The sequence below is a fragment of the Chelmon rostratus genome, chromosome 18 (genome assembly GCF_017976325.1).
Source record: "Chelmon rostratus isolate fCheRos1 chromosome 18, fCheRos1.pri, whole genome shotgun sequence".
NCBI lineage: Eukaryota > Metazoa > Chordata > Actinopteri > Chaetodontiformes > Chaetodontidae > Chelmon > Chelmon rostratus.
Window position 1 is genome coordinate 4,688,119 of NC_055675.1, and position 25,704 is coordinate 4,713,822.

The 25,704-nt window shown below is 45.5% G+C and overlaps 1 protein-coding gene across 1 annotated transcript; it reads left to right on the top strand.

The window, feature by feature from the left end:
• Positions 1 to 1,114: 1,114 nt before the first annotated feature.
• Positions 1,115 to 12,497, top strand: LOC121622392 (trace amine-associated receptor 1-like). Its single transcript, XM_041959353.1, has 6 exons — positions 1,115 to 1,351; positions 1,795 to 1,930; positions 8,759 to 8,818; positions 8,918 to 8,955; positions 9,061 to 9,152; positions 11,594 to 12,497. Exons 1-6 carry the CDS (start codon positions 1,115 to 1,117, stop codon positions 12,495 to 12,497), a joined length of 1,467 nt encoding a protein of 488 aa, XP_041815287.1.
• The last annotated feature ends 13,207 nt before the right edge of the window (positions 12,498 to 25,704 follow it).

Sequence of the window (25,704 nt, forward strand, 5' to 3'; positions counted from 1 at the left end):
ATAAACCTTCCATACGGTCACTTATTATGGGGAATGTGAGATGTCTACCCAGTAAGATGGAAGACCTGACGGCGCTAACCAGACTGTAGCAGGAGTACCGGGAGTGTAGCGTCATGTGCTTCATGAAGACATGAACAAACTTATGCCGGGCACTGACAATTTTCATCTGCTGAGAGCGGACAGGCGGACAGACAGACAGACGGAGTGCAGTAAGAGGAAAGGTGGGTGCATAGCGATGTTTGTGAACAACAGAGGGTGTGACCCAGGTAATCCATCAGTGTAAAGGAGCAGCACTGCACAAGAGACACTGAACTGCTAGCTCTTAGCATTCGGCCATATTACCTCCCGAGTCAGTTGTCACAAGTCAGTGCGATAACTGTGTGCACCCCCCCCCCCCCCCCGTCCCCGACGCTGCAGCAGAATGCAAGCTCCTGCACACTGTGGTCTCACAGCTGCAGACATCGTACCCCCAGGCCCTCCTTTCATGCTTCCCTGTTTTCAACCCACCTTCACCCAGTATGTCAACACACCAGAGACAATAAAACAGTGGACTTGTGGTATGCAAACACAAAGGATGCTTATATCTCTTCATCCCTCCCCACACTGGGGCGATCTGCTCACTGCCTGGTTCTGCTACCAACTTACATACCCTTGGTGATGAAACAACAGTCAACCATTAGCTCTTTGAAGACATGGTCAGATGAGTCCAGTATGGCACTGTGGGACTGTTTTGGCTCCACCGACTGGGAAGTGTGCAGTCCTCACAGGAAGGATATTGACAGTTTGACAACATGCATCACGGACTACATTAACTTCTGTGTGGACAACACTGTGCCTACCACATGTGTTTCCCAAACAACAAATCCTGGGTGTCCCCTGAACTGAAAACCCTACTGAAAGAGAAGAAAAGGGTTTTTAAGTCTGGTGGACAGAACTGAGTTGAAGAGGGTGCAGAGGGAGCTGAAAGGGAGATCAGGAGAGGGAAGGAGAACTACAGGAGGTAGCTGTAGGAGTGCCTGTAGGGGAACAATGCCAGAGAGGTTTGGAAGGGCCTGAAAACCATCTCAGGCCACAGCAGGGACAACGGCAGGGGCGCAGAATCTGGACACCGGGAATGGCAAATAAGCTGAACCTGTTTTTTAACAGGTTTTATTCCACCCCCGTTCCCTCCCCCAACCACCAGAGCCCAGACCAGACGGCGTTGCCTCTCAGCACCCCCTCCCTCCCCAGTGCATCCCTGACACCAGCGGCTCTGTCCTCCTACCACTTCACCCCCCTACAATCCACATCACAGACCACTGACCCAGCTCCCAACCTCACCCAACAGGAGCCACCCGCTGTCCCCCACCCGGTGAGGATGAAGGCTACTGGCCCTGATGGCATCAGCTCCAGACTGCTGAGGGACTGTGCAGATCAGCTTTGTGGGTGCATTTAACACATCTTTAATGTGACCCTCAGGCTGGAGAGAGTTCCTGCCCTGTGGAAAACTTCCTTTGTGGTTCCAGTGCCAAAGACTGTGCATTCTAGGGAGCCCAAACATTTCAGGCCGTTAGCCTTCACTTCCCACCTGATGAAGACCCTGGAGAGGATTATGCTTAACCACCTTCGTCACCTGGTGAGCAGCGAGCTGGACTCCTACAGTTGACATATCGACCAGGCATTGGTGTGGAAGACACTATCATCTACCTGCTCCATCGCTCTCTTTCCCACATGGAGAGCACTGGGAGCACAGTGAGGGTCATGTTTTTTGGCTTCTCCAGTGCTTTCAACACAATCAAGCCATCTCTGCTGAAGGGGAAGCTGGAAGGAGCCGGAGTAGACTGCCACCTGGTTGCTTGGACCATCGACTACCTCACCAACAGACCGCAGTATGGTAATATTTGCGACTGTGTGTCGGATGTGGCAGTTTACAGCACCGGGGCTCTGCAGGGTACTGTGCTCTCTCCTTTCCTCTTCACCCTCTACACATCCGACTTCAGACACAACACAGACGGCTGCCACCTCCAGAAGTTCTCTAATGATATAGCCATCATTTGATGTGTATTGCAGGGGAACAATTTGGAATACAGGGGAGTCATCGCTAACATTGTCAACTGGTGTGGACTAACACATCTGCACATAAACACCAGCAAGACCAAGGAGATGGCAATAGACTTCCGCAGAAAGGAAAGCACCAGAGATTGCACTGCTGTGCATTCAGGGTCTGGACATTGAGATCGTGGAGAGTACAAATACCTGGGTGTCCACCTCAACAATAAACTAACACTGATGCCCTGTACAATAAGGGCCAAAGTCATCTCCATCTGCTGAAAAGACTGAGGTCCTTTGGAGTATGTACAACATTACTGAGGATTTTTTATGAGTCTGTGGTTGCATCTGCAATCTTTTCTGCGGTGGTCTGCTGGGGCTGTGGAAGCTCTGAGAGGGAGAGAAAGAGACTGAACTGAGGAGGAGGGCTGGTTCTGTCCTGGACTGCCCTCTGGACACCACTGAGGATGTAGGTGAGAGGAGGATGTTAGCAAAGCTGACAGCTATCAATGACAACCACTCCCACCCCCTGCATGACACGGTGGGGGCCCTCAGCAGCTCCTTCACAGTCCAACAGACTGCTGCATCCACTCTGCAAGAAGGTCCTTCATTTCAACAGCTGTCAGAGTGTTGAACTCCAGTGTTGCTTTTAATGTAGCACTGGTTTGTGATGTGTGATTTATTATACACGTATTACCTTGCAATATTGTTTTTTTACGCTCTCATTGAGTACTCTACCTATAAGTACATAATGGTATTCCACTGGAACATATATACATATTTATTACTATGCAATAGCGTTAATGTTATAGTCACTTTATCCACCATGTGCAATTGCTACCCATGAGCGATTTGTGTAAAGTCTGCACAATTCTACAGAATCTTTGGCAGTACATTATGGTAATGTTTCTTATACTTCTTTGCGGCAATATATATTTTGTACATATGTTTTTTTTTAAATATTCCTTTGTATAAAAATAAGAATAGGGAGAAAATGAGAATGTCATCCAGCTAGACATTCAAGTCCCAGAGAACATCATTCAAGTGGCCAAAGCCTTGTTGAAGACCTCCTTTAAATCCAAATAACACTAGATAGTCGGCCTCAGTACCTGGAGATGATGAGGAAGGAGTAACCGATGAAGGGTCAGAAGAGAACACAATGGACAGAGTGGGAAGAACAGTGGAGGTGACAGTCCAGACCCCAAGCGATGATCTCCACGGTTGTCAAGTTCATGTGAGGATTGTGTTTACGGAGCCACAGGTGTCTCAAAATGAGGGGGTGCAAAGGGCAATGGTAAAGGTCAAACCTAATCGTCTCAGAATGGGAGTCAGCAAAGGTAAGGGTGAGGAAAGCAGTGCAGTGTCTCACCCGACACAGTAGCCGACCATCCAGAGCACTAGCATTGAGGAGCTGAGCAAGAGGTCAGGAGGACAGATCGAGTTCTTGTCCTTGTCCGTAGTCCATTAAATTAGCATAAGCACCATTATCAATGAGGCTGGATGGCTGAGGGGGAAAGAGGAAGAAGTGAGTTGTACAGAGGTTAACTGGCGAACAGGGCTCGAGTGCACCAAGGTAGGACTCACCAGCATTCTCTGTCTCCCTGCTGCTCGCCCGCTCTCCACAGAGCAATCGGCCAGGAAGTGTCCTGACTGGCCACAATAAATGTAGAGTCCTGAGTCTGCCGGAGTCCATTTTGTGGCCAAATAATACTGTCAGGGCTCACAGAAGAAGTGGACTCACCAAGCAGTCTCGACACAAATGATTTTCAGAGGATTTAAAGTCTCTTCAGACAACAACAGTCCATCCAACTAACGACAGTATCCAAAGGCAAAGGCAGAGAGAATCATTGAAAATCCAAAAAGGGTCATACACAAGGAACACTGGAATCTCGAGAAAACGCTGGAAAACAACACACATGGGATGAAGATTTTCTGGCAAGAAAAAGGGAAAAGACAAAGGGTATATATAGGGAGGAGGAGGTGGACAAAGGGGCACAGGTGAAACACATCAGGCTGATTAGGAAGGGAGGGAAATTTGCCAGGAACTTGAGGAACGAACAGAGTTTGATGAGAAAAATGGGTATAAGAATATTTCCTTTCTTCACATTTTGTGAGTTTATTATGTTTATTCAGCTAAAAAGCTAAGAGAGTTTGTGAAATGTAATAAATTCAGTTGTTACAAATTAGTATTAGAGCAGAAACAGAAAACTGCTATCATTAAATATTCATTGACTGAAAGCTGGAAAATCCATTAAATGTATTTATGGATTTTCTCACTCTCTCTCTCACACACAAATTGTTCAGAAACAGGTCATTCAGTGTCGTCCATGCACTGTTCACCATCATCTGCTGCTGTCTCTCTCCTCTCTCTCTAGAATCTACTGCTGTAAAAACAGTTCAATGTATTCAAGTTAACAATAGTCACTTCACCCCTTCAAACTGAGCTTGGTGTAGCTACATGATGAATTTAGGCTTCACAGTGCAGAAAAACACAAGTAAAATGAAACATGACCAAATAATATTGCGGAATATTCTGACAGAGAACACTGCGTCAAATCAATATACCTGTGCAGTTGATTCGATGTGTTGGGTCACAATATAAACAGTGAAGTAACCACAATATACTCATTTATCATCCAGGGAGAAAATACCAGACTCCCAGAAAAATTCAAGTGTTGAGTTGTTCAGTTGGGGGGAAAGTGAATAAACTTTGTGAAGTGCTGATCATTTGTCGCCTCTTGTGACTTCGGCAAATGGAATACATAAAGTTATTAGTTATTGTTAAGCTGGTTTGTTCAAATGTGCCTCAGTTGTGACCAGAATCAGAATTGGCTTTATTGGCAACGTATCTGTGCACATACAAGGAACTTGACTGATAAACATTGCACTCAATGACATACAGCTTAACAAGTACATAAAAGACATAAAAAACAAATCACAACAAATGACTGAAACAGTACCAGCCGTTCAACTTCCTGTCTGTATACAGACTCATCACCGTCTCGGATGAGGCTGAAGGCTGTTGTGTCATCTCAAAAGACAGGTCTCCTGAGGTGCAGTTGTTGGAGTTGAGGGAGAAGAGCAGGGGGGAGAGCATACACCCCCGGCGGGCTCCGGTGCTTATGGTCCAGAGTTAATTTAAACACAAGATACTTCTGCTCAAAAAGAGGATTCATTCTCAGTGAAGAACCTTGGACCCCTAATCTGCCTCTATACATGCCAAAGAGCAGTGAATCCTAACACGTCTCTGGGGGTCATCAGGTGGATACCTCCCTTCAATGGTGTTTCGCCTACTTAGTCCCACTACACCTCCAGGAGGCTAGGCGGTGAACTCCGGCGTCCCAGAGTCACCCCCCCTAGTGCCAGTTCACACTGCTCCTACACAATCCAAACAGCACTGCCACGTTCAACTGACCCAGGCCTGTTTAGGAGATGCTCCAGGTAGTGGCCAGTACCGATGCTACCATTTAGCTAATGCTAATGCTCATGCTAACCACTAAGAAGAAAAGAAGAAGACAATACAGTTCCGATGCAACCATTTAGCTAATGCCAATGCTAATGCTAAATGCTAACCGCTACCTGCTAAGAGGACAATACAGCTAGATTTACCTACACTGTTAATGTTAACTGCTAGATGCCAATACTAACTGCTAAGATACTATCATACTACCACCGCTTTAGCTATTGTTAGCTGCTACAATGCTACCACAGGCCTAGATGCCACATGTAACTGCCAATTGCCGCACTACCATCAACCATCATCTACCCCTGCCTCTCACCAACTGCACCAATAAAAGCGGGATGGGAATACAAACCCTGGTTCGGGTAGGGGGAGAGAAAGTAAAGAGGTAGAGTTAAAGATGAAAGTAGGGATTGGATACAGACCCTTGTTCGGGTAGGGGGTAGAAAGTTTAGAGGGTGCTGAAGGTGGAGGCCTAATCCACAGACTAGATTTAACAGCCTCATCTAACATTTCCTTCAAGAAGCAAACAAAACAGGAAAACAACCAACATAAGCTGCCTCAACTGAATTTTCCCAAGGGACTGTTAACTCAATAAAATACACAGTCTTTTTACTCATGGACCATAAGACAATGTCCGGCCTTAGATTACTATAAACTATTTCCTGGGGCACAACTAGCTTTCCTCCCAAGTCGACCTGCATTTGCCAATCATCAGCCCCTACAAGGCAGCCACCAACATGCCTTCTCCCTGACTTAGCAGCTCTATTTTTCTGCCCCTCTCGAACAAACTGCACACCTAACCTCTCCTTACTAAAACTTCCAGAATTCACCTGCTTCCGTCTCTCTTCAATGCCTGCAGCTAAGCTTCTCAGCACCTGATTATGCCGCCATGTATACCGGCGTTGTGATAAGCTAATTCTACAACCTGACAAAATGTGCTTTAAACTTGCTGTACCTGAGCAGACTGGGCACGATTGGTCGCCCTGTACCCAGAGTCTTAGGTTCTGCGGGGTTGGTAACACATCGTATGTCGCCCCTATCAGAAATTTAATACGACCTTCCTCCATATTCCACAGGTCCCTCCAACTAAGTTTCCTCTTCTCAACACCTTCCCAATTCAACCATTGTCCCTGTTTGGCCTGACCAACTGCTTTTGCCGCCCTTAACAACTCCTTCTGCCTACGCACCTGTTCCACTACAAGCTTTCTTTTCTCCATTAGACCTGCTTTGGTCCACACTGATTTGCCTGGGCCAAGCCCCAAGCCTCCCCAGCCAAATTGAACATTTCCTACTATTTCTGCATGCCTAAGAGCTGCCTCTTCCTCCTGCACTGCTGCCCTTGGGTTCCATTTCCTCCCCCCAGAAGGATTCGGAACCACATTGCTGACAAACATGTCCTTACTCCCAGATAATAAAAGTTCTATCCTAACCTTAGTGCATTTAAACTCCTCTGTTAGACTGGATACTGGCAGCTGAAGCATTCCTTTCCCATACCAGCACCCAACCATTTTCTAATATAAGAGCTAACTAGCCTTTCCATTCTCTCTGCTACAGATAATGGGACTTCATATTCTGACATTGGCCACATTAACCTAGGATACAAGCCAAACTGCAAGCACCACAACCTCAGTTTTCCTGGGAGCCCTGATTTATCTATTCTCTCCAGCCCTTCTGCAACATCCTTTCTAAATTGCACAACCTGTTCAACATCATTCAGGTCCACATTATACCACCGTCCTAGACTCTTGACTGATTCCTCCCTAATTGTTGGGATTTCCTCACCATCTATAGCAAACTTCCTATCACTTACTTTCCCTCTGTATATTGAAATACTCCTTGACTTACTAGGCTTAATCTTCATACTAGCCCACTTCAGATTCTGATTGACTTTATCTAACAACCTCCTTGTACATGGCACTGTTGAAGTTAGCAGTGTCATATCATCCATATAAGCCCTAATTGGTGGAAGACACATTCCATTCTGCCGTCTCTCTCCACCTACGACCCACTTGGAAGCCCTAATAATTACCTCCATAGCCATTGTGAAAGCTAGCGGGGAAACTTTACATCCTGCCATAATACCAACCTCCAATCTTTGCCAGCCTGTTGTGGTCTCTGCGATACTTGCACACAGTCTGATGTCTTGGAAATATGCTTTCACCAAGTTAACAACTATCTCCAGCACTTTAAAGTAGTGAAAGGAACTCCAAATAAGGCTATGCGGCACTGATCCAAACGCATTAGCCAGATCTAAAAATACAACATTGAAGTCTCTTTTTTCCCTCTTAGCTATCTGAATCTGATGGCAAATCATGCTAGTATGCTCTAAGCATCCCGTAAATCCTGGTATCCCTGCTTTTTGCACTGTCGAATCTATCATACCATTCCTTTCTAAGTAATTAGCCAGCCTCTGTGCTACGATACTAAAGAATATCTTTCCCTCAATATTAAGGAGAGAAATCATCGGAAACTGGCTAAGGTCCGATGACTCCTTCTCCTTAGGGATGAAGACGCCTCCTGCCCTGCACCATGCTCTTGGAATGCTTTGTTTCTCCCAAACTATTCTCAGGTATCTCCATAGTGTCCTTAAGATGCCAGGTGCACTCTTATAGACACGGTAGGGGACTCCATTAGGCCCTGGGGCCGAAGAAGCCTTTGCACGCCTAACCACCTCCACAACTTCTCTCCATCTAGGTGGCTCACATCCATCTCCTGCTCCACTTCCACTAATGGTGGCATGTCAGGTGGAAGACTGATGTTCCTATTCTCCTTTGAATCTGAATACTTCCACTTCAAATACTGTTCAATCTCTGATTTCGTTGCCTTAAGTTGCCCTCCTTTTTCTTGATTAAACAAGCCTTTCACAAAATTAAAGGGGTTCCTAAAAAATGCTGAAATTGCACGTTCCTTCTTCTTTGAAGTCATTCCTGTATTCAAAAAAGCCTTTGCGTCAGGTTGTTCCTCCGTGTTGCAGTACTGACTTGTGAGCTACTCTGTGTCTCAGCTGGATTGCTCAAATTTTATTCTTTTTTATTTTTTAATTAAGTTTCTTATCCACTGACAGGTGGAGGCTGGCAGGGTGAGCTGGGTCAGTTTTGAGTGATGGATACATGGGACGATATTGTTGAACGCTGGGTCGAAGTCCACAAACAGGATCCTTGTGTGGCAGGCTGCGCTACGCTCCCCACCGTGGGGGGCAGTGTGGCAGACAACTTGTGAGTGATGGACTATAAATAGACCAGGTCAGACCCTTCCTCGTCCTTTCAGTTTCCTCTTCCTCCTTCACGGAGCCAACACTGTGTGTGACGGTGCCTCGCTGGTTCGCAGGTTAGATCTCAAAGTAAAGGTATGCATGCTCTGCTCCACTCGAGTTACTCAGCGTTGTTGTGGACCTGGTGTTTACCTCAGTTTCGCTCTGTCCGGCAGTGTGCCCAGGTCCGGTCTGGGCTGTCTCCCTCGGGCTGGTGTGAGCGGGGTGTGCTCTCTGCTGGCAAAACGCTTAGTTGTCCGCCGTTTATATTGAGCTGCCGATGGTCTGGTGAGGTGTACTGATTATTGTTCTCCCCCAGCCATCGCTGGTAGAGTTTGGGCCGCGGACTTCTTCCTCCTGCTACTACGACACCTTGATCCTGCTCTCCATGCGCGGCCATCGCTCACCGCGGTGAGCCTCGCTGCTGTCTTGGCTTTTTGTCGTTGTCTCTGTTTTGGCTTTTGGCTTGGTTTCCTCTCCCTTCTTTCCTCAGGTGGACCTACTCCCCTTGGTTTAGCTCTTGTTGGGACTCCAGCTGCCTTAACTCGGCGCTCTGGTTCGGCCTTCATCTGACTCTTTTATCTGGCCCTGTTAACTGGGCAAAAGTTGCCGACGTGAGCCAAGAGAGGGCATTCTGACCCTCGTGGACATCAAGCCGTCCCCTCTAAAGACTGCTTTTAATTAATTCTAATTAAAATTAATTCTTTTCTGTTATTTCTTTCTTTGAATTATTATTGATTGAGTTTCTGGGTTATTGGATTTATTGTTTAGAAATCTTTGTTTCTCCTGATTTTGATAATTTGTGATCTAGTGTGGTTTCTTTTTGGGTTTTTGATATTTTGGGTTGTGTTGTGTGTGTGAGGACTGCTTTGATTTTATGATTTAATATTGTTTTTTTCTGTTTAGAGGCGCTGAGGCCCAATGTGGCAGTGGTTCCCCTGGTGGTGGTTCCTTTTCACTTTTTGGTTTGCTGTGTCACGGGTGCAGTGTAGTTTTGGATCCCTCCCCTTTTTGTTACCACGGTCGTGGTAAGCCCCAGCCCTGTCCCTTATTTCCTTTTGGTGGCTCCTCACATCACTCCTTATCATTATTATTATCATTATTTGGATTTATTTAGTCTGTGGCTCATTTTACATAATTGTTTAATAAAACTATGACTTTTATAATTGGAAATCACGCTCTTGTCCTGTGGAATTCTTGAACTGTGTGTCTAACCGCTCGCCTTGCCACAATCGCATATGTCTCTGGGTGGTCAAGGTGTTGCAGGATGTAGCTCAATCCCATGTTGACTGTGTTCTCCCCTGACCTGCTTGCCTGGTATGCAAATTGAAGGGGGTTCAGCAGGGGGCCTGTGATGTCTTTCAGCTGTGTCAACACCAGTCTCAAAGGATCTCCCAGAGGATGTCTTGACCAACACACACAGTTATAAACCTTGTTTTTCTGGCTCAGTGTGAGAGAATGTTTGTGCCAAAAATCTTTTGTACATCCATGACTGACTCACTGTGTGAGCGAGCTAGTGTTTGGCACAGTGACCCCATCAACTGATGAATTGACAGACCTGTCTGTCAATAAGCCACGAGTATTTCCACATAATTTCCTTGAAGCCCTCTGATTGGTCTTGCCTCCATTCCTACTGTCATTAGTGACAAACTGACAAACTGCTCAAAATGGAGGATTATTCTGCAATTATTGTTACTTGGAGTGGTTTTGATTACAATGGCAACAGATCTATAAAATGCAAAGGGAAGGATGGCCCCCATCTCCATGCTCAGGGGGAGAATTTCATTTTTGAAATTACTCTGTTCAGAACAATCAACTTCAATTGTTCTGTTTTTTTAAAATCCGTCTAACTCTCTGTTTTCCATTTTGTGCCATTCACCTCCTTCAGAAAAAGTTGGTCTAATTATGGAAAACTCAGCTTTTCGGTGATCTGTTTTCATTTATCTATTAGGATGCACAAGTTAGGATATTATCTGATCATATGTTCTGTTTTGCTCCAAATTAAATATGTAGTCTCTCTTTGTATCACTTGTTTTGACCTTACCATACTGAGTGGCCTTTTGGTTTTCATTCTGCAAGCCATTTGCAGACCTTGCTAGAGTTTGTCCTTGAAACAAGAGTGTTAAAGGAGGGTAGTGAAAGAGTTAATGTTGTACACTGGCAGTACTACTGCTATTACTGCAACCTCTTGTACTGTAGCTACTAGAATTACTCTGCACGACACTGCTACCACTATAAAATTACCTGACACGAACCTGTCAGAGTGGGCCCATTCTCAAATCTGAAATAGATTAGGGTTTGGGTTATTTGTTTGGTGAGGAAACTTTTAGTTTCATGTCCTGGGAAAAAAAATCTTCGTCTCTCAACTTACATGATAAATCAGATATGAGTTCTGATACAATGAAAGGACTCACAAAAGAATTTCAGAAGTTATTTTCATGTACAGCACAGTACATTGCTCTGACATCTACTGTAAACAAGATGAAAAGTCCCACATCTGATTGGACAAATACAGAAGGTGCTTATTATGGAAATGAGACAGGGGTTGATAAAAATCAAGACTGTGCCAACAGTCATGGAGAACATCCATGATGTGTGAACTACCTTCAGTATTTAAAAGGTATGAGAAAAACTGAAACTCTATTTTTATCTTGACAACTGTTATTGTAGTGTTGCGCTCATGCAGGGCAGAAATATTCTCAAATAAACATTATTTTTTCTGTTTTAAATATTGTTGATTTTTAATGGAAAACTGATTCGCAGGAACCCAGAAACATGGCACCAGAAGTCACTGCTGAACACACTTATGTTGGCTTAAATCCCTGTTATGAATTACATAATGTTTCTTACAGGAGGACAAGCACACCTTCCACAGTATGTGTTTTATTGTATGTTTTCCTCGGCTCATTGTCTGCTGTCACAATATGTGGAAACCTTCTTGTAATAATCTCCATCATTTACTTCAAACAGCTCCACACTCCTACAAACTCTCTCATCCTTTCCTTGGCAGTAGCTGACCTGCTTGTTGGGCTTGTAGTTTTTCCTTTCAACATGGAATTGTCTGTAACTTCATGTCTGTTCTTTGAAGATGTGTTGTGCAAAGTACGAGAGAGCTTTGATGGAACGCTGAGTACAGCTTCCATTTTACATTTGTGCTGTATTTCAATTGACAGATATTATGCAGTGTGTCACCCTCTGACATATAGAATGAAGATAAATGTTCATGTTGTTGTCATCATGATTGTGGTGAGCTGGGGTGTTTCACTTCTATTTGTCTTTGGCTATTTAATTGTTGGAATAAGTCTTGAAAAATGCAAACAAAATTGTTTTACTAATTCTCTGCTTGCAAACATTTCAGGACCCATTTTCTCATTTTATCTCCCAGTGATTTTAATGCTCTGTATCTACCTGAAGATTTTCCTTGTTGCACAGAGACAGGTACGCAGCATCCAGGGAACAAAGTCTGGAGCCACTGCCAGTAAGATGGAGAGAAAAGCCACTAAAACTCTGGCAACTGTAATGGGAGTGTTTCTGATGTGCTGGTCTCCTTTATTTCTCTATTTTTTCTTTCTGGTATTGAATCATGTGTCAGTGTCATTTGCTGTGATTGAAAGTCTTAACTGGCTTGCACTCTCAAACTCAATGCTCAACCCATTTATTTATGCTTTCTTTTACAGCTGGTTCAGATCAGCTTTCAGATTGATTATATCTGGAAAAATATTTCAAGGTGATTTTTCCAACTCAAAACTGCATTGATCTATTCTTTGGAGTGCAGATGAGTCAGTACTGATCACATGTGGAATAAGAAAGATTAAGCATGTCAGTAGACTCTGCAACCTGTACTGTTTGTGTCATGTTTTTTGTTTGTTTGTTTTACATTATACATATTAAGGTGAAACATAGCCTGTGGCACAAACGGAGGTCCGATATGATGAGCTGTCAATGCAACCGTGTAAATTACTTAAGAATACTATGAAAAACTGTACATATATATTCTGATTGTTTCTTGTCTTGATTCTTGTTGATGCTTTTCCTGATGCTATATGATCCTTACATTGAATAAAATATTTATAAAAACATTGATTACAGTGTCTTTGAGTTTATTTCATTTCGGATATATTTAAATGCATTGCAAAAATATATTTGTGATCAAATTAAATATGCTGAATGACATTAGTGGAAGAGTTTTCAAAAACATCTTAGTACACGTGCAGGACGAGTGTGATTTCCCCCCACAGGAATGATCCTGATACTGGCCTCAAACTGTCTGCTCCTGCTGAGAGCTACACTCTCAATGCATGTAATTGTTGGCCCCTGAACAATTCTTTATCGCTTACAATAATTGATTTTCTATTTAGAGATGTTGGTCTACACTATGTCATGAGCATTTTCATTACACTGCACCATAATCGCAAAAGTATTGAAAATGGTATGAGACAAACAAGAAGAAAATTATTATTATTAATAATAATAATAATAATAATAATAATAATAATAATTATTATTATTATTATTATTATTATTATTAATGGTTGTTTGTGGTTGTTGTTTGTGGTGATACACAAAACACTAACCAAAACTATCAATAATCACTTTAGGTGTTATCGATTCTATATTGATGTGTTAAAAAGTGTGAGGAGGCCATGTTTTTTTTTCTTGCCATTTAAACAGAGGTCTTGTTTATGAACAGTAAATGCTCTGTGTTGGTCCTCTTCAAACTTGACATAACCATTAAGGATAGAGATGGACACTGTGTGTTGGGGGAACCCAAACTCTTATTTCTTCCCACTTCAGTGGCAGCACTACTGAAGAACACTGCTTAAAATGAATATAAAATCAAATGATTGAGTCTCAGACTTATATTACAGTTTGATTGCTGTTTATGTTGATGGCTTAGTTAGAAACTTGAGGGAGGCTCAACCACACACCACTCATGCCTGATCAACCCTAAGCCCATTATGATTTTGTTTAAAATGTCATAATTTACTCGATTATATAGAATTCTGATGCATATTTAATAGCCTACAATCTGATAGTGCCAAAGCAAAATAAGATGAAGCGTCTACAGTCATGCAAGTGACTCTTCAAGGCTATACTTTGGAACACTGGTACTTTGAGTGTTTGCCTTTTTGTTTGTTTGTTCTTACTCATTTCCATGTTCACCACTTTTCTGGAAGCTCTAACACAGTACAGCAGGTCCGAACTGGTGAACTTTGGAGTACAGTTCAGACTCCACACACACCTGAAACTGGACTTTATTCCTCCGGAGCTGCTACGGACCCCAGAGCCCACCACCATCCCCCCGCTGCTGCCAAGGAGATGGAGGAGGCACCATAAGAGAGAGCCCGCTTGCGTGCTAGGCTACAAGCTAACCCTCACAGACCGGCTCTCCCCAGTCGCTTCCTCACTAATGCCAGGTGTCTCGCCAACAAAATCAACAAGGTCCGTCTAAGGATAGTCTCTCGCCAGATGGGCAGCTGTGTTACCATTGTCACAGAGACCTGGCTGGACGACAACATCCCGGACGCAGCAGTGGAGGCAGCGGGGCGCTCTCTGTTCCGGACAGACAGGTCTGCAGCTTCAGGTAAGAGCAGAGGTGGAGGTTTGGCGCTGCATGTACACAATGCCTGGCCTACAGCCACACACACTGTCAGCACAGCCAACCAGAAACCATGGCTGGACAGCACAGTGCGGTCCCTGCTGAAAGCCCAGGATACAGCCTACAGAGCTGAAGAAAGGAATTAAGCAGGCCAAGGTCTGGAGAAAATTGAAGCTCACTTCAATAACAACAACCCCCAGAACATGTGGAGAGACATCAGAACCATGACGGACGACAAGCCTAACACTCTGCTTCGACACATCAGGCAGCAGAGAAGCCATACACCGACCCCGGCTGGAGAAGCAGCACCAGCCCCTCATCCTGCAGCACCACCAGGTGACCTCCACCCTGAGGAGGATCAACACCCACAGAGCAACAGGACCGGATAAGGTGTCAGGCAAGACTTCGAGGACATGCACTGACCAGCTAGCAGGAGTGTAAATGGACATCTTCAATCTGTCCCTGCAGCTGTCTATGGTTCCTGAGTGCCTCAAGTCCTCCACCATCATCAGTAGCTAAGAAGACACCCATCACCTGCCTGAATGACTACCGGCCTGTTGCTCTGACCCTGGTAATCATGAAGTGCTTTGAGCGGATTCTTCTCAGGTACATCAGAGGCTTCATCCCCTCGGATCTAGAAAGCCGTCAGTTCACCTACAGAGGGAATCCACAGAGGATGCTGTCTCCATCACCCTGCACACAGCCCTGACCCACCTGCAGCAGCCCAACAGCTACGTCAGGATGCTATTTGTAGACTTTAGCTAGCTTTCAGCACCATCATCCCAGACAAGCTGGCACTGAAGCTACACGCAGTGGGTCTGCCTGCAACACTGTGCAACTGGATCAGAGACTTTCTCACCACCAGGCCTCAGGTGGTGAGAATAGGGAACACAACATCATCCCCTCTGGTCCTCAGCACGGGCACGCCACAGGGTTGTGTGCTCAGCCCAGCCCTCTTCACCCTGTTTAGTCTGGCATCCACCCCACCAACACAGTCGTGAAGTGGCACTGCAGTAGTGGGTCTCATCTCAGATAACAACGAGACCCACTACAGAGAGGAGATACACCAGCTCACCCAGTGGTGTTTAGCCAACAACCTGGTGCTGAACACAGGGAAGACCAAGGAGGTCCAGAAAGACGGATCATGCCCCACTCCTCATGGACAGAGAAGTGGCGGAGCGTGTGGACAACATCATGTTCCTGGGCCCCCACATCACATCTGATCATTCCTGGTCCATGAACAACTCCCGCCTGGTGAAGAACGCACAACAAAGGCTCTTCTTCCTCAGGAAACTGAAACAGGCTGGACTCTCCTCTTGGTTGCTCGTCAACATCTACAGGGCCACAATTGAAAGCCTTAATGTGACAGTGTGGTATAGCAGCTGCACGGCACAGGAGAGGAAACAACTGGCACGGGTGGTTAAAACTGCACATGGCATCGTGGGATGCCCCCTTCCTGTCCTAGACTCTTTATACGAAGGTCAGGAAGAGGGCAAGATCCATCGCCATCTCGCCGTCTCCAGCCATCCGGGCCACAGACGTTTGTACCGCTTCCATCAGGAAAGCGGTACAGGAACATCCGCACCACCACCAACAGACTAAGGGACAGCTTCTTCCCCAGAGCTGTCAGAACTATTACCCACAGCAGCCCCTCACTGGAGTGAGAGACTGTGAGGACTATGAGCCACTGCACACTTTTACACCTACACCTCCACCTGCACCTTCTGTGTACTTAACTTTTAGGCACACACACGCTGAATCTCAGTATATAAATTATAGTATATATTCAGTTGGTATATTTCATTGTTTTAGTACATCTTATTGTTTTAGTATATTTTTATGTATTGTCTTAGTGAATTTTATTTCTGGTATATATTTTTTATTGCATTTACACTAGATGCAGCTGTTAGCGCTGTGATAAGGAGATGGAAAAAGGGATGCAGAGCTGGATTTAAGTGCCAGGACAAGCAAAGATGGTATAAACCTTCCATACGGTCACTTATTATGGGGAATGTGAGATGTCTACCCAGTAAGATGGAAGACCTGACGGCGCTAACCAGACTGTAGCAGGAGTACCGGGAGTGTAGCGTCATGTGCTTCATGAAGACATGAACAAACTTATGCCGGGCACTGACAATTTTCATCTGCTGAGAGCGGACAGGCGGACAGACAGACAGACGGAGTGCAGTAAGAGGAAAGGTGGGTGCATAGCGATGTTTGTGAACAACAGAGGGTGTGACCCAGGTAATCCATCAGTGTAAAGGAGCAGCACTGCACAAGAGACACTGAACTGCTAGCTCTTAGCATTCGGCCATATTACCTCCCGAGTCAGTTGTCACAAGTCAGTGCGATAACTGTGTGCACCCCCCCCCCCCGTCCCCGACGCTGCAGCAGAATGCAAGCTCCTGCACACTGTGGTCTCACAGCTGCAGACATCGTACCCCCAGGCCCTCCTTTCATGCTTCCCTGTTTTCAACCCACCTTCACCCAGTATGTCAACACACCAGAGACAATAAAACAGTGGACTTGTGGTATGCAAACACGAAGGATGCTTATAGCTCTTCATCCCTCCCCACACTGGGGCGATCTGCTCACTGCCTGGTTCTGCTACCAACTTACATACCCTTGGTGATGAAACAACAGTCAACCATTAGCTCTTTGAAGACATGGTCAGATGAGTCCAGTATGGCACTGTGGGACTGTTTTGGCTCCACCGACTGGGAAGTGTGCAGTCCTCACAGGAAGGATATTGACAGTTTGACAACATGCATCACGGACTACATTAACTTCTGTGTGGACAACACTGTGCCTACCACATGTGTTTCCCAAACAACAAATCCTGGGTGTCCCCTGAACTGAAAACCCTACTGAAAGAGAAGAAAAGGGTTTTTAAGTCCGGTGGACAGAACTGAGTTGAAGAGGGTGCAGAGGGAGCTGAAAGGGAGATCAGGAGAGGGAAGGAGAACTACAGGAGGAAGCTGTAGGAGTGCCTGTAGGGGAACAATGCCAGAGAGGTTTGGAAGGGCCTGAAAACCATCTCAGGCCACAGCAGGGACAACGGCAGGGGCGCAGAATCTGGACACCGGGAATGGCAAATAAGCTGAACCTGTTTTTTAACAGGTTTTATTCCACCCCCGTTCCCTCCCCCAACCACCAGAGCCCAGACCAGACGGCGTTGCCTCTCAGCACCCCCTCCCTCCCCAGTGCATCCCTGACACCAGCGGCTCTGTCCTCCTACCACTTCACCCCCCCTACAATCCACATCACAGACCACTGACCCAGCTCCCAACCTCACCCAACAGGAGCCACCCGCTGTCCCCCACCCGGTGAGGATGAAGGCTACTGGCCCTGATGGCATCAGCTCCAGACTGCTGAGGGACTGTGCAGATCAGCTTTGTGGGTGCATTTAACACATCTTTAATGTGACCCTCAGGCTGGAGAGAGTTCCTGCCCTGTGGAAAACTTCCTTTGTGGTTCCAGTGCCAAAGACTGCATTCTAGGGAGCCCAAACATTTCAGGCCGTTAGCCTTCACTTCCCACCTGATGAAGACCCTGGAGAGGATTATGCTTAACCACCTTCGTCACCTGGTGAGCAGCGAGCTGGACTCCTACAGTTGACATATCGACCAGGCATTGGTGTGGAAGACACTATCATCTACCTGCTCCATCGCTCTCTTTCCCACATGGAGAGCACTGGGAGCACAGTGAGGGTCATGTTTTTTGGCTTCTCCAGTGCTTTCAACACAATCAAGCCATCTCTGCTGAAGGGGAAGCTGGAAGGAGCCGGAGTAGACTGCCACCTGGTTGCTTGGACCATCGACTACCTCACCAACAGACCGCAGTATGGTAATATTTGCGACTGTGTGTCGGATGTGGCAGTTTACAGCACCGGGGCTCTGCAGGGTACTGTGCTCTCTCCTTTCCTCTTCACCCTCTACACATCCGACTTCAGACACAACACAGACGGCTGCCACCTCCAGAAGTTCTCTAATGATATAGCCATCATTTGATGTGTATCGCAGGGGAACGATTTGGAATACAGGGGAGTCATCGCTAACATTGTCAACTGGTGTGGACTAACACATCTGCACATAAACACCAGCAAGACCAAGGAGATGGCAATAGACTTCCGCAGAAAGGAAAGCACCAGAGATTGCACTGCTGTGCATTCAGGGTCTGGACATTGAGATCGTGGAGAGTACAAATACCTGGGTGTCCACCTCAACAATAAACTAACACTGATGCCCTGTACAATAAGGGCCAAAGTCATCTCCATCTGCTGAAAAGACTGAGGTCCTTTGGAGTATGTACAACATTACTGAGGATTTTTTATGAGTCTGTGGTTGCATCTGCAATCTATTCTGCGGTGGTCTGCTGGGGCTGTGGATGCTCTGAGAGGGAGAGAAAGAGACTGAACTGAGGAGGAGGGCTGGTTCTGTCCTGGACTGCCCTCTGGACACCACTGAGGATGTAGGTGAGAGGAGGATGTTAGCAAAGCTGACAGCTATCAATGACAACCACTCCCACCCCCTGCATGACACGGTGGGGGCCCTCAGCAGCTCCTTCACAGTCCAACAGACTGCTGCATCCACTCTGCAAGAAGGTCCTTCATTTCAACAGCTGTCAGAGTGTTGAACTCCAGTGTTGCTTTTAATGTAGCACTGGTTTGTGATGTGTGATTTATTATACACGTATTACCTTGCAATATTGTTTTTTTACGCTCTCATTGAGTACTCTACCTATAAGTACATAATGGTATTCCACTGGAACATATATACATATTTATTACTATGCAATAGCGTTAATGTTATAGTCACTTTATCCACCATGTGCAATTGCTACCCATGAGCGATTTGTGTAAAGTCTGCACAATTCTACAGAATCTTTGGCAGTACATTATGGTAATGTTTCTTATACTTCTTTGCGGCAATATATATTTTGTACATATGTTTTTTTTTAAATATTCCTTTGTATAAAAATAAGAATAGGGAGAAAATGAGAATGTCATCCAGCTAGACATTCAAGTCCCAGAGAACGTCATTCAAGTGGCCAAAGCCTTGTTGAAGACCTCCTTTAAATCCAAATAACACTAGATAGTCGGCCTCAGTACCTGGAGATGATGAGGAAGGAGTAACCGATGAAGGGTCAGAAGAGAACACAATGGACAGAGTGGGAAGAACAGTGGAGGTGACAGTCCAGACCCCAAGCGATGATCTCCACGGTTGTCAAGTTCATGTGAGGATTGTGTTTACGGAGCCACAGGTGTCTCAAAATGAGGGGGTGCAAAGGGCAATGGTAAAGGTCAAACCTAATCGTCTCAGAATGGGAGTCAGCAAAGGTAAGGGTGAGGAAAGCAGTGCAGTGTCTCACCCGACACAGTAGCCGACCATCGAGAGCACTAGCATTGAGGAGCTGAGCAAGAGGTCAGGAGGACAGATCGAGTTCTTGTCCTTGTCCGTAGTCCATTAAATTAGCATAAGCACCATTATCAATGAGGCTGGATGGCTGAGGGGGAAAGAGGAAGAAGTGAGTTGTACAGAGGTTAACTGGCGAACAGGGCTCGAGTGCACCAAGGTAGGACTCACCAGCATTCTCTGTCTCCCTGCTGCTCGCCCGCTCTCCACAGAGCAATCGGCCAGGAAGTGTCCTGACTGGCCACAATAAATGTAGAGTCCTGAGTCTGCCGGAGTCCATTTTGTGGCCAAATAATACTGTCAGGGCTCACAGAAGAAGTGGACTCACCAAGCAGTCTCGACACAAATGATTTTCAGAGGATTTAAAGTCTCTTCAGACAACAACAGTCCATCCAACTAACGACAGTATCCAAAGGCAAAGGCAGAGAGAATCATTGAAAATCCAAAAAGGGTCATACACAAGGAACACTGGAATCTCGAGAAAACGCTGGAAAACAACACACATGGGATGAAGATTTTCTGGCAAGAAAAAGGGAAAAGACAAAGGGTATATATAGGGAGGAGGAGGTGGACAAAGGGGCACAGGTGAAACACATCAGGCTGATTAGGAAGGGAGGGAAATTTGCCAGGAACTTGAGGAACGAACAGAGTTTGATGAGAAAAATGGGTATAAGAATATTTCCTTTCTTCACATTTTGTGAGTTTATTATGTTTATTCAGCTAAAAAGCTAAGAGAGTTTGTGAAATGTAATAAATTCAGTTGTTACAAATTAGTATTAGAGCAGAAACAGAAAACTGCTATCATTAAATATTCATTGACTGAAAGCTGGAAAATCCATTAAATGTATTTATGGATTTTCTCACTCTCTCTCTCACACACAAATTGTTCAGAAACAGGTCATTCAGTGTCGTCCATGCACTGTTCACCATCATCTGCTGCTGTCTCTCTCCTCTCTCTCTAGAATCTACTGCTGTAAAAACAGTTCAATGTATTCAAGTTAACAATAGTCACTTCACCCCTTCAAACTGAGCTTGGTGTAGCTACATGATGAATTTAGGCTTCACAGTGCAGAAAAACACAAGTAAAATGAAACATGACCAAATAATATTGCGGAATATTCTGACAGAGAACACTGCGTCAAATCAATATACCTGTGCAGTTGATTCGATGTGTTGGGTCACAATATAAACAGTGAAGTAACCACAATATACTCATTTATCACCCAGGGAGAAAATACCAGACTCCCAGAAAAATTCAAGTGTTGAGTTGTTCAGTTGGGGGGAAAGTGAATAAACTTTGTGAAGTGCTGATCATTTGTCGCCTCTTGTGACTTCGGCAAATGGAATACATAAAGTTATTAGTTATTGTTAAGCTGGTTTGTTCAAATGTGCCTCAGTTGTGACCAGAATCAGAATTGGCTTTATTGGCAACGTATCTGTGCACATACAAGGAACTTGACTGATAAACATTGCACTCAATGACATACAGCTTAACAAGTACATAAAAGACATAAAAAATAAATCACAACAAATGACTGAAACAGTACCAGCCGTTCAACTTCCTGTCTGTATACAGACTCATCACCGTCTCGGATGAGGCTGAAGGCTGTTGTGTCATCTCAAAAGACAGGTCTCCTGAGGTGCAGTTGTTGGAGTTGAGGGAGAAGAGCAGGGGGGAGAGCATACACCCCCGGCGGGCTCCGGTGCTTATGGTCCAGAGTTAATTTAAACACAAGATACTTCTGCTCAAAAAGAGGATTCATTCTCAGTGAAGAACCTTGGACCCCTAATCTGCCTCTATACATGCCAAAGAGCAGTGAATCCTAACACGTCTCTGGGGGTCATCAGGTGGATACCTCCCTTCAATGGTGTTTCGCCTACTTAGTCCCACTACACCTCCAGGAGGCTAGGCGGTGAACTCCGGCGTCCCAGAGTCACCCCCCCTAGTGCCAGTTCACACTGCTCCTACACAATCCAAACAGCACTGCCACGTTCAACTGACCCAGGCCTGTTTAGGAGATGCTCCAGGTAGTGGCCAGTACCGATGCTACCATTTAGCTAATGCTAATGCTCATGCTAACCACTAAGAAGAAAAGAAGAAGACAATACAGTTCCGATGCAACCATTTAGCTAATGCCAATGCTAATGCTAAATGCTAACCGCTACCTGCTAAGAGGACAATACAGCTAGATTTACCTACACTGTTAATGTTAACTGCTAGATGCCAATACTAACTGCTAAGATACTATCATACTACCACCGCTTTAGCTATTGTTAGCTGCTACAATGCTACCACAGGCCTAGATGCCACATGTAACTGCCAATTGCCGCACTACCATCAACCATCATCTACCCCTGCCTCTCACCAACTGCACCAATAAAAGCGGGATGGGAATACAAATCCTGGTTCGGGTAGGGGGAGAGAAAGTAAAGAGGTAGAGTTAAAGATGAAAGTAGGGATTGGATACAGACCCTTGTTCGGGTAGGGGGTAGAAAGTTTAGAGGGTGCTGAAGGTGGAGGCCTAATCCACAGACTAGATTTAACAGCCTCATCTAACATTTCCTTCAAGAAGCAAACAAAACAGGAAAACAACCAACATAAGCTGCCTCAACTGAACTTTCCCAAGGGACTGTTAACTCAATAAAATACACAGTCTTTTTACTCATGGACCATAAGACAATGTCCGGCCTTAGATTACTATAAACTATTTCCTGGGGCACAACTAGCTTTCCTCCCAAGTCGACCTGCATTTGCCAATCATCAGCCCCTACAAGGCAGCCACCTACTTGCCTTCTCCCTGACTTAGCAGCTCTATTTTTCTGCCCCTCTCGAACAAACTGCACACCTAACCTCTCCTTACTAAAACTTCCAGAATTCACCTGCTTCCTTCTCTCTTCAATACCTGCAGCTAAGCTTCTCAGCACCTGATTATGCCGCCATGTATACTGGCGTTGTGATAAGCTAATTCTACAACCTGACAAAATGTGCTTTAAACTTGCTGTACCTGAGCAGACTGGGCACGATTGGTCGCCCTGTACGCAGAGTCTTAGGTTCTGCGGGGTTGGTAACACATCATATGTCGCCCCTATCAGAAATTTAATACGACCTTCCTCCATATTCCACAGGTCCCTCCAACTAAGTTTCCTCTTCTCAACACCTTCCCAATTCAACCATTGTCCCTGTTTGGCCTGACCAACTGCTTTTGCCCCCCTTAACAACTCCTTCTGCCTACGCACCTGTTCCACTACAAGCTTTCTTTTCTCCTTTAGACCTGCTTTGGTCCACACTGATTTGCCTGGGCCAAGCCCCAAGCCTCCCCAGCCAAATTGAACATTTCCTACTATTTCTGCATGCCTAAGAGCATGTCCTTACTCCCAGATAATAAAAGTTCTGTCCTAACCTTAGTGCATTTAAACTCCTCTGTTAGACTGGATACTGGCAGCTGAAGCATTCCTTTCCCATACCAGCACCCAACCATTTTCTAATATAAGAGCTAACTAGCCTTTCCATTCTCTCTGCTACAGATAATGGGACTTCATATTCTGACATTGGCCACATTAACCTAGGATACAAGCCAAACTGCAAGCACCACAACCTCAGTTTTCCTGGGAGCCCTGATTTATCTATTCTCTCCAGCCCTTCTGCAACATCCTTTCTAAATTGCACAACCTGTTCAACATCATTCAGGTCCACATTATACCACCGTCCTAGACTCTTGACTGATTCCTCCCTAATTGTTGGGATTTCCTCACCATCTATAGCAAACTTCCTATCACTTACTTTCCCTCTGTATATTGAAATACTCCTTGACTTACTAGGCTTAATCTTCATACTAGCCCACTTCAGATTCTGATTGACTTTATCTAACAACCTCCTTGTACATGGCACTGTTGAAGTTAGCAGTGTCATATCATCCACATAAGCTCTAATTGGTGGAAGACACATTCCATTCTGCTGTCTCTCTCCACCTACGACCCACTTAGAAGCCCTAATAATTACCTCCATAGCCATTGTGAAAGCTAGCGGGGAAACTTTACATCCTGCCATAATACCAACCTCCAATCTTTGCCAGCCTGTTGTGAGCTCTGCGATACTTGCACACAGTCTGATGTCTTGGAAATATGCTTTCACCAAGTTAACAACTATCTCCAGCACTTTAAAGTAGTGAAAGGAACTCCAAATAAGGCTATGCGGCACTGATCCAAACGCATTAGCCAGATCTAAAAATACAACATTGAAGTCTCTTTTTTCCCTCTTAGCTATCTGAATCTGATGGCAAATCATGCTAGTATGCTCTAAGCATCCCGTAAATCCTGGTATCCCTGCTTTTTGCACTGTCGAATCTATCATACCATTCCTTTCTAAGTAATTAGCCAGCCTCTGTGCTACGATACTAAAGAATATCTTTCCCTCAATATTAAGGAGAGAAATCATCGGAAACTGGCTAAGGTCCGATGACTCCTTCTCCTTAGGGATGAAGACGCCTCCTGCCCTGCACCATGCTCTTGGAATACTTTGTTTCTCCCAAACTATTCTCAGGTATCTCCATAGTGTCCTTAAGATGCCAGGTGCACTCTTATAGACACGGTAGGGGACTCCATTAGGCCCTGGGGCCGAAGAAGCCTTTGCACGCCTAACCACCTCCACAACTTCTCTCCATCTAGGTGGCTCACATCCATCTCCTGCTCCACTTCCACTAATGGTGGCATGTCAGGTGGAAGACTGATGTTCCTATTCTCCTTTGAATCTGAATACTTCCACTTCAAATACTGTTCAATCTCTGATTTCGTTGCCTTAAGTTGCCCTCCTTTTTCTTGATTAAACAAGCCTTTCACAAAATTAAAGGGGTTCCTAAAAAATGCTGAAATTGCACGTTCCTTCTTCTTTGAAGTCATTCCTGTATTCAAAAAAGCCTTTGCGTCAGGTTGTTCCTCCGTGTTGCAGTACTGACTTGTGAGCTACTCTGTGTCTCAGCTGGATTGCTCAAATTTTATTCTTTTTTATTTTTTAATTAAGTTTCTTATCCACTGACAGGTGGAGGCTGGCAGGGTGAGCTGGGTCAGTTTTGAGTGATGGATACATGGGACGATATTGTTGAACGCTGGGTCGAAGTCCACAAACAGGATCCTTGTGTGGCAGGCTGCGCTACGCTCCCCACCGTGGGGGGCAGTGTGGCAGACAACTTGTGAGTGATGGACTATAAATAGACCAGGTCAGACCCTTCCTCGTCCTTTCAGTTTCCTCTTCCTCCTTCACGGAGCCAACACTGTGTGTGACGGTGCCTCGCTGGTTCGCAGGTTAGATCTCAAAGTAAAGGTATGCATGCTCTGCTCCACTCGAGTTACTCAGCGTTGTTGTGGACCTGGTGTTTACCTCAGTTTCGCTCTGTCCGGCAGTGTGCCCAGGTCCGGTCTGGGCTGTCTCCCTCGGGCTGGTGTGAGCGGGGTGTGCTCTCTGCTGGCAAAACGCTTAGTTGTCCGCCGTTTATATTGAGCTGCCGATGGTCTGGTGAGGTGTACTGATTATTGTTCTCCCCCAGCCATCGCTGGTAGAGTTTGGGCCGCGGACTTCTTCCTCCTGCTACTACGACACCTTGATCCTGCTCTCCATGCGCGGCCATCGCTCACCGCGGTGAGCCTCGCTGCTGTCTTGGCTTTTTGTCGTTGTCTCTGTTTTGGCTTTTGGCTTGGTTTCCTCTCCCTTCTTTCCTCAGGTGGACCTACTCCCCTTGGTTTAGCTCTTGTTGGGACTCCAGCTGCCTTAACTCGGCGCTCTGGTTCGGCCTTCATCTGACTCTTTTATCTGGCCCTGTTAACTGGGCAAAAGTTGCCGACGTGAGCCAAGAGAGGGCATTCTGACCCTCGTGGACATCAAGCCGTCCCCTCTAAAGACTGCTTTTAATTAATTCTAATTAAAATTAATTCTTTTCTGTTATTTCTTTCTTTGAAT

What these genes read in the sequence shown, in the direction of transcription:
- LOC121622392 (XM_041959353.1), top strand. Translation starts at nt 1,115, where the DNA reads ATGGCAAATAAGCTGAACCTGTTTTTTAACAGGTTTTATTCCACCCCC. An exon ending in CACCCGCTGTCCCCCACCCG is followed by an intron (nt 1,352 to 1,794) that starts GTGAGGATGAAG and finishes TCTCTGCTGAAG; the next exon opens with GGGAAGCTGGAAGGAGCCGG. An exon ending in CGCGGCCATCGCTCACCGCG is followed by an intron (nt 9,153 to 11,593) that starts GTGAGCCTCGCT and finishes TGTTTCTTACAG; the next exon opens with GAGGACAAGCACACCTTCCA.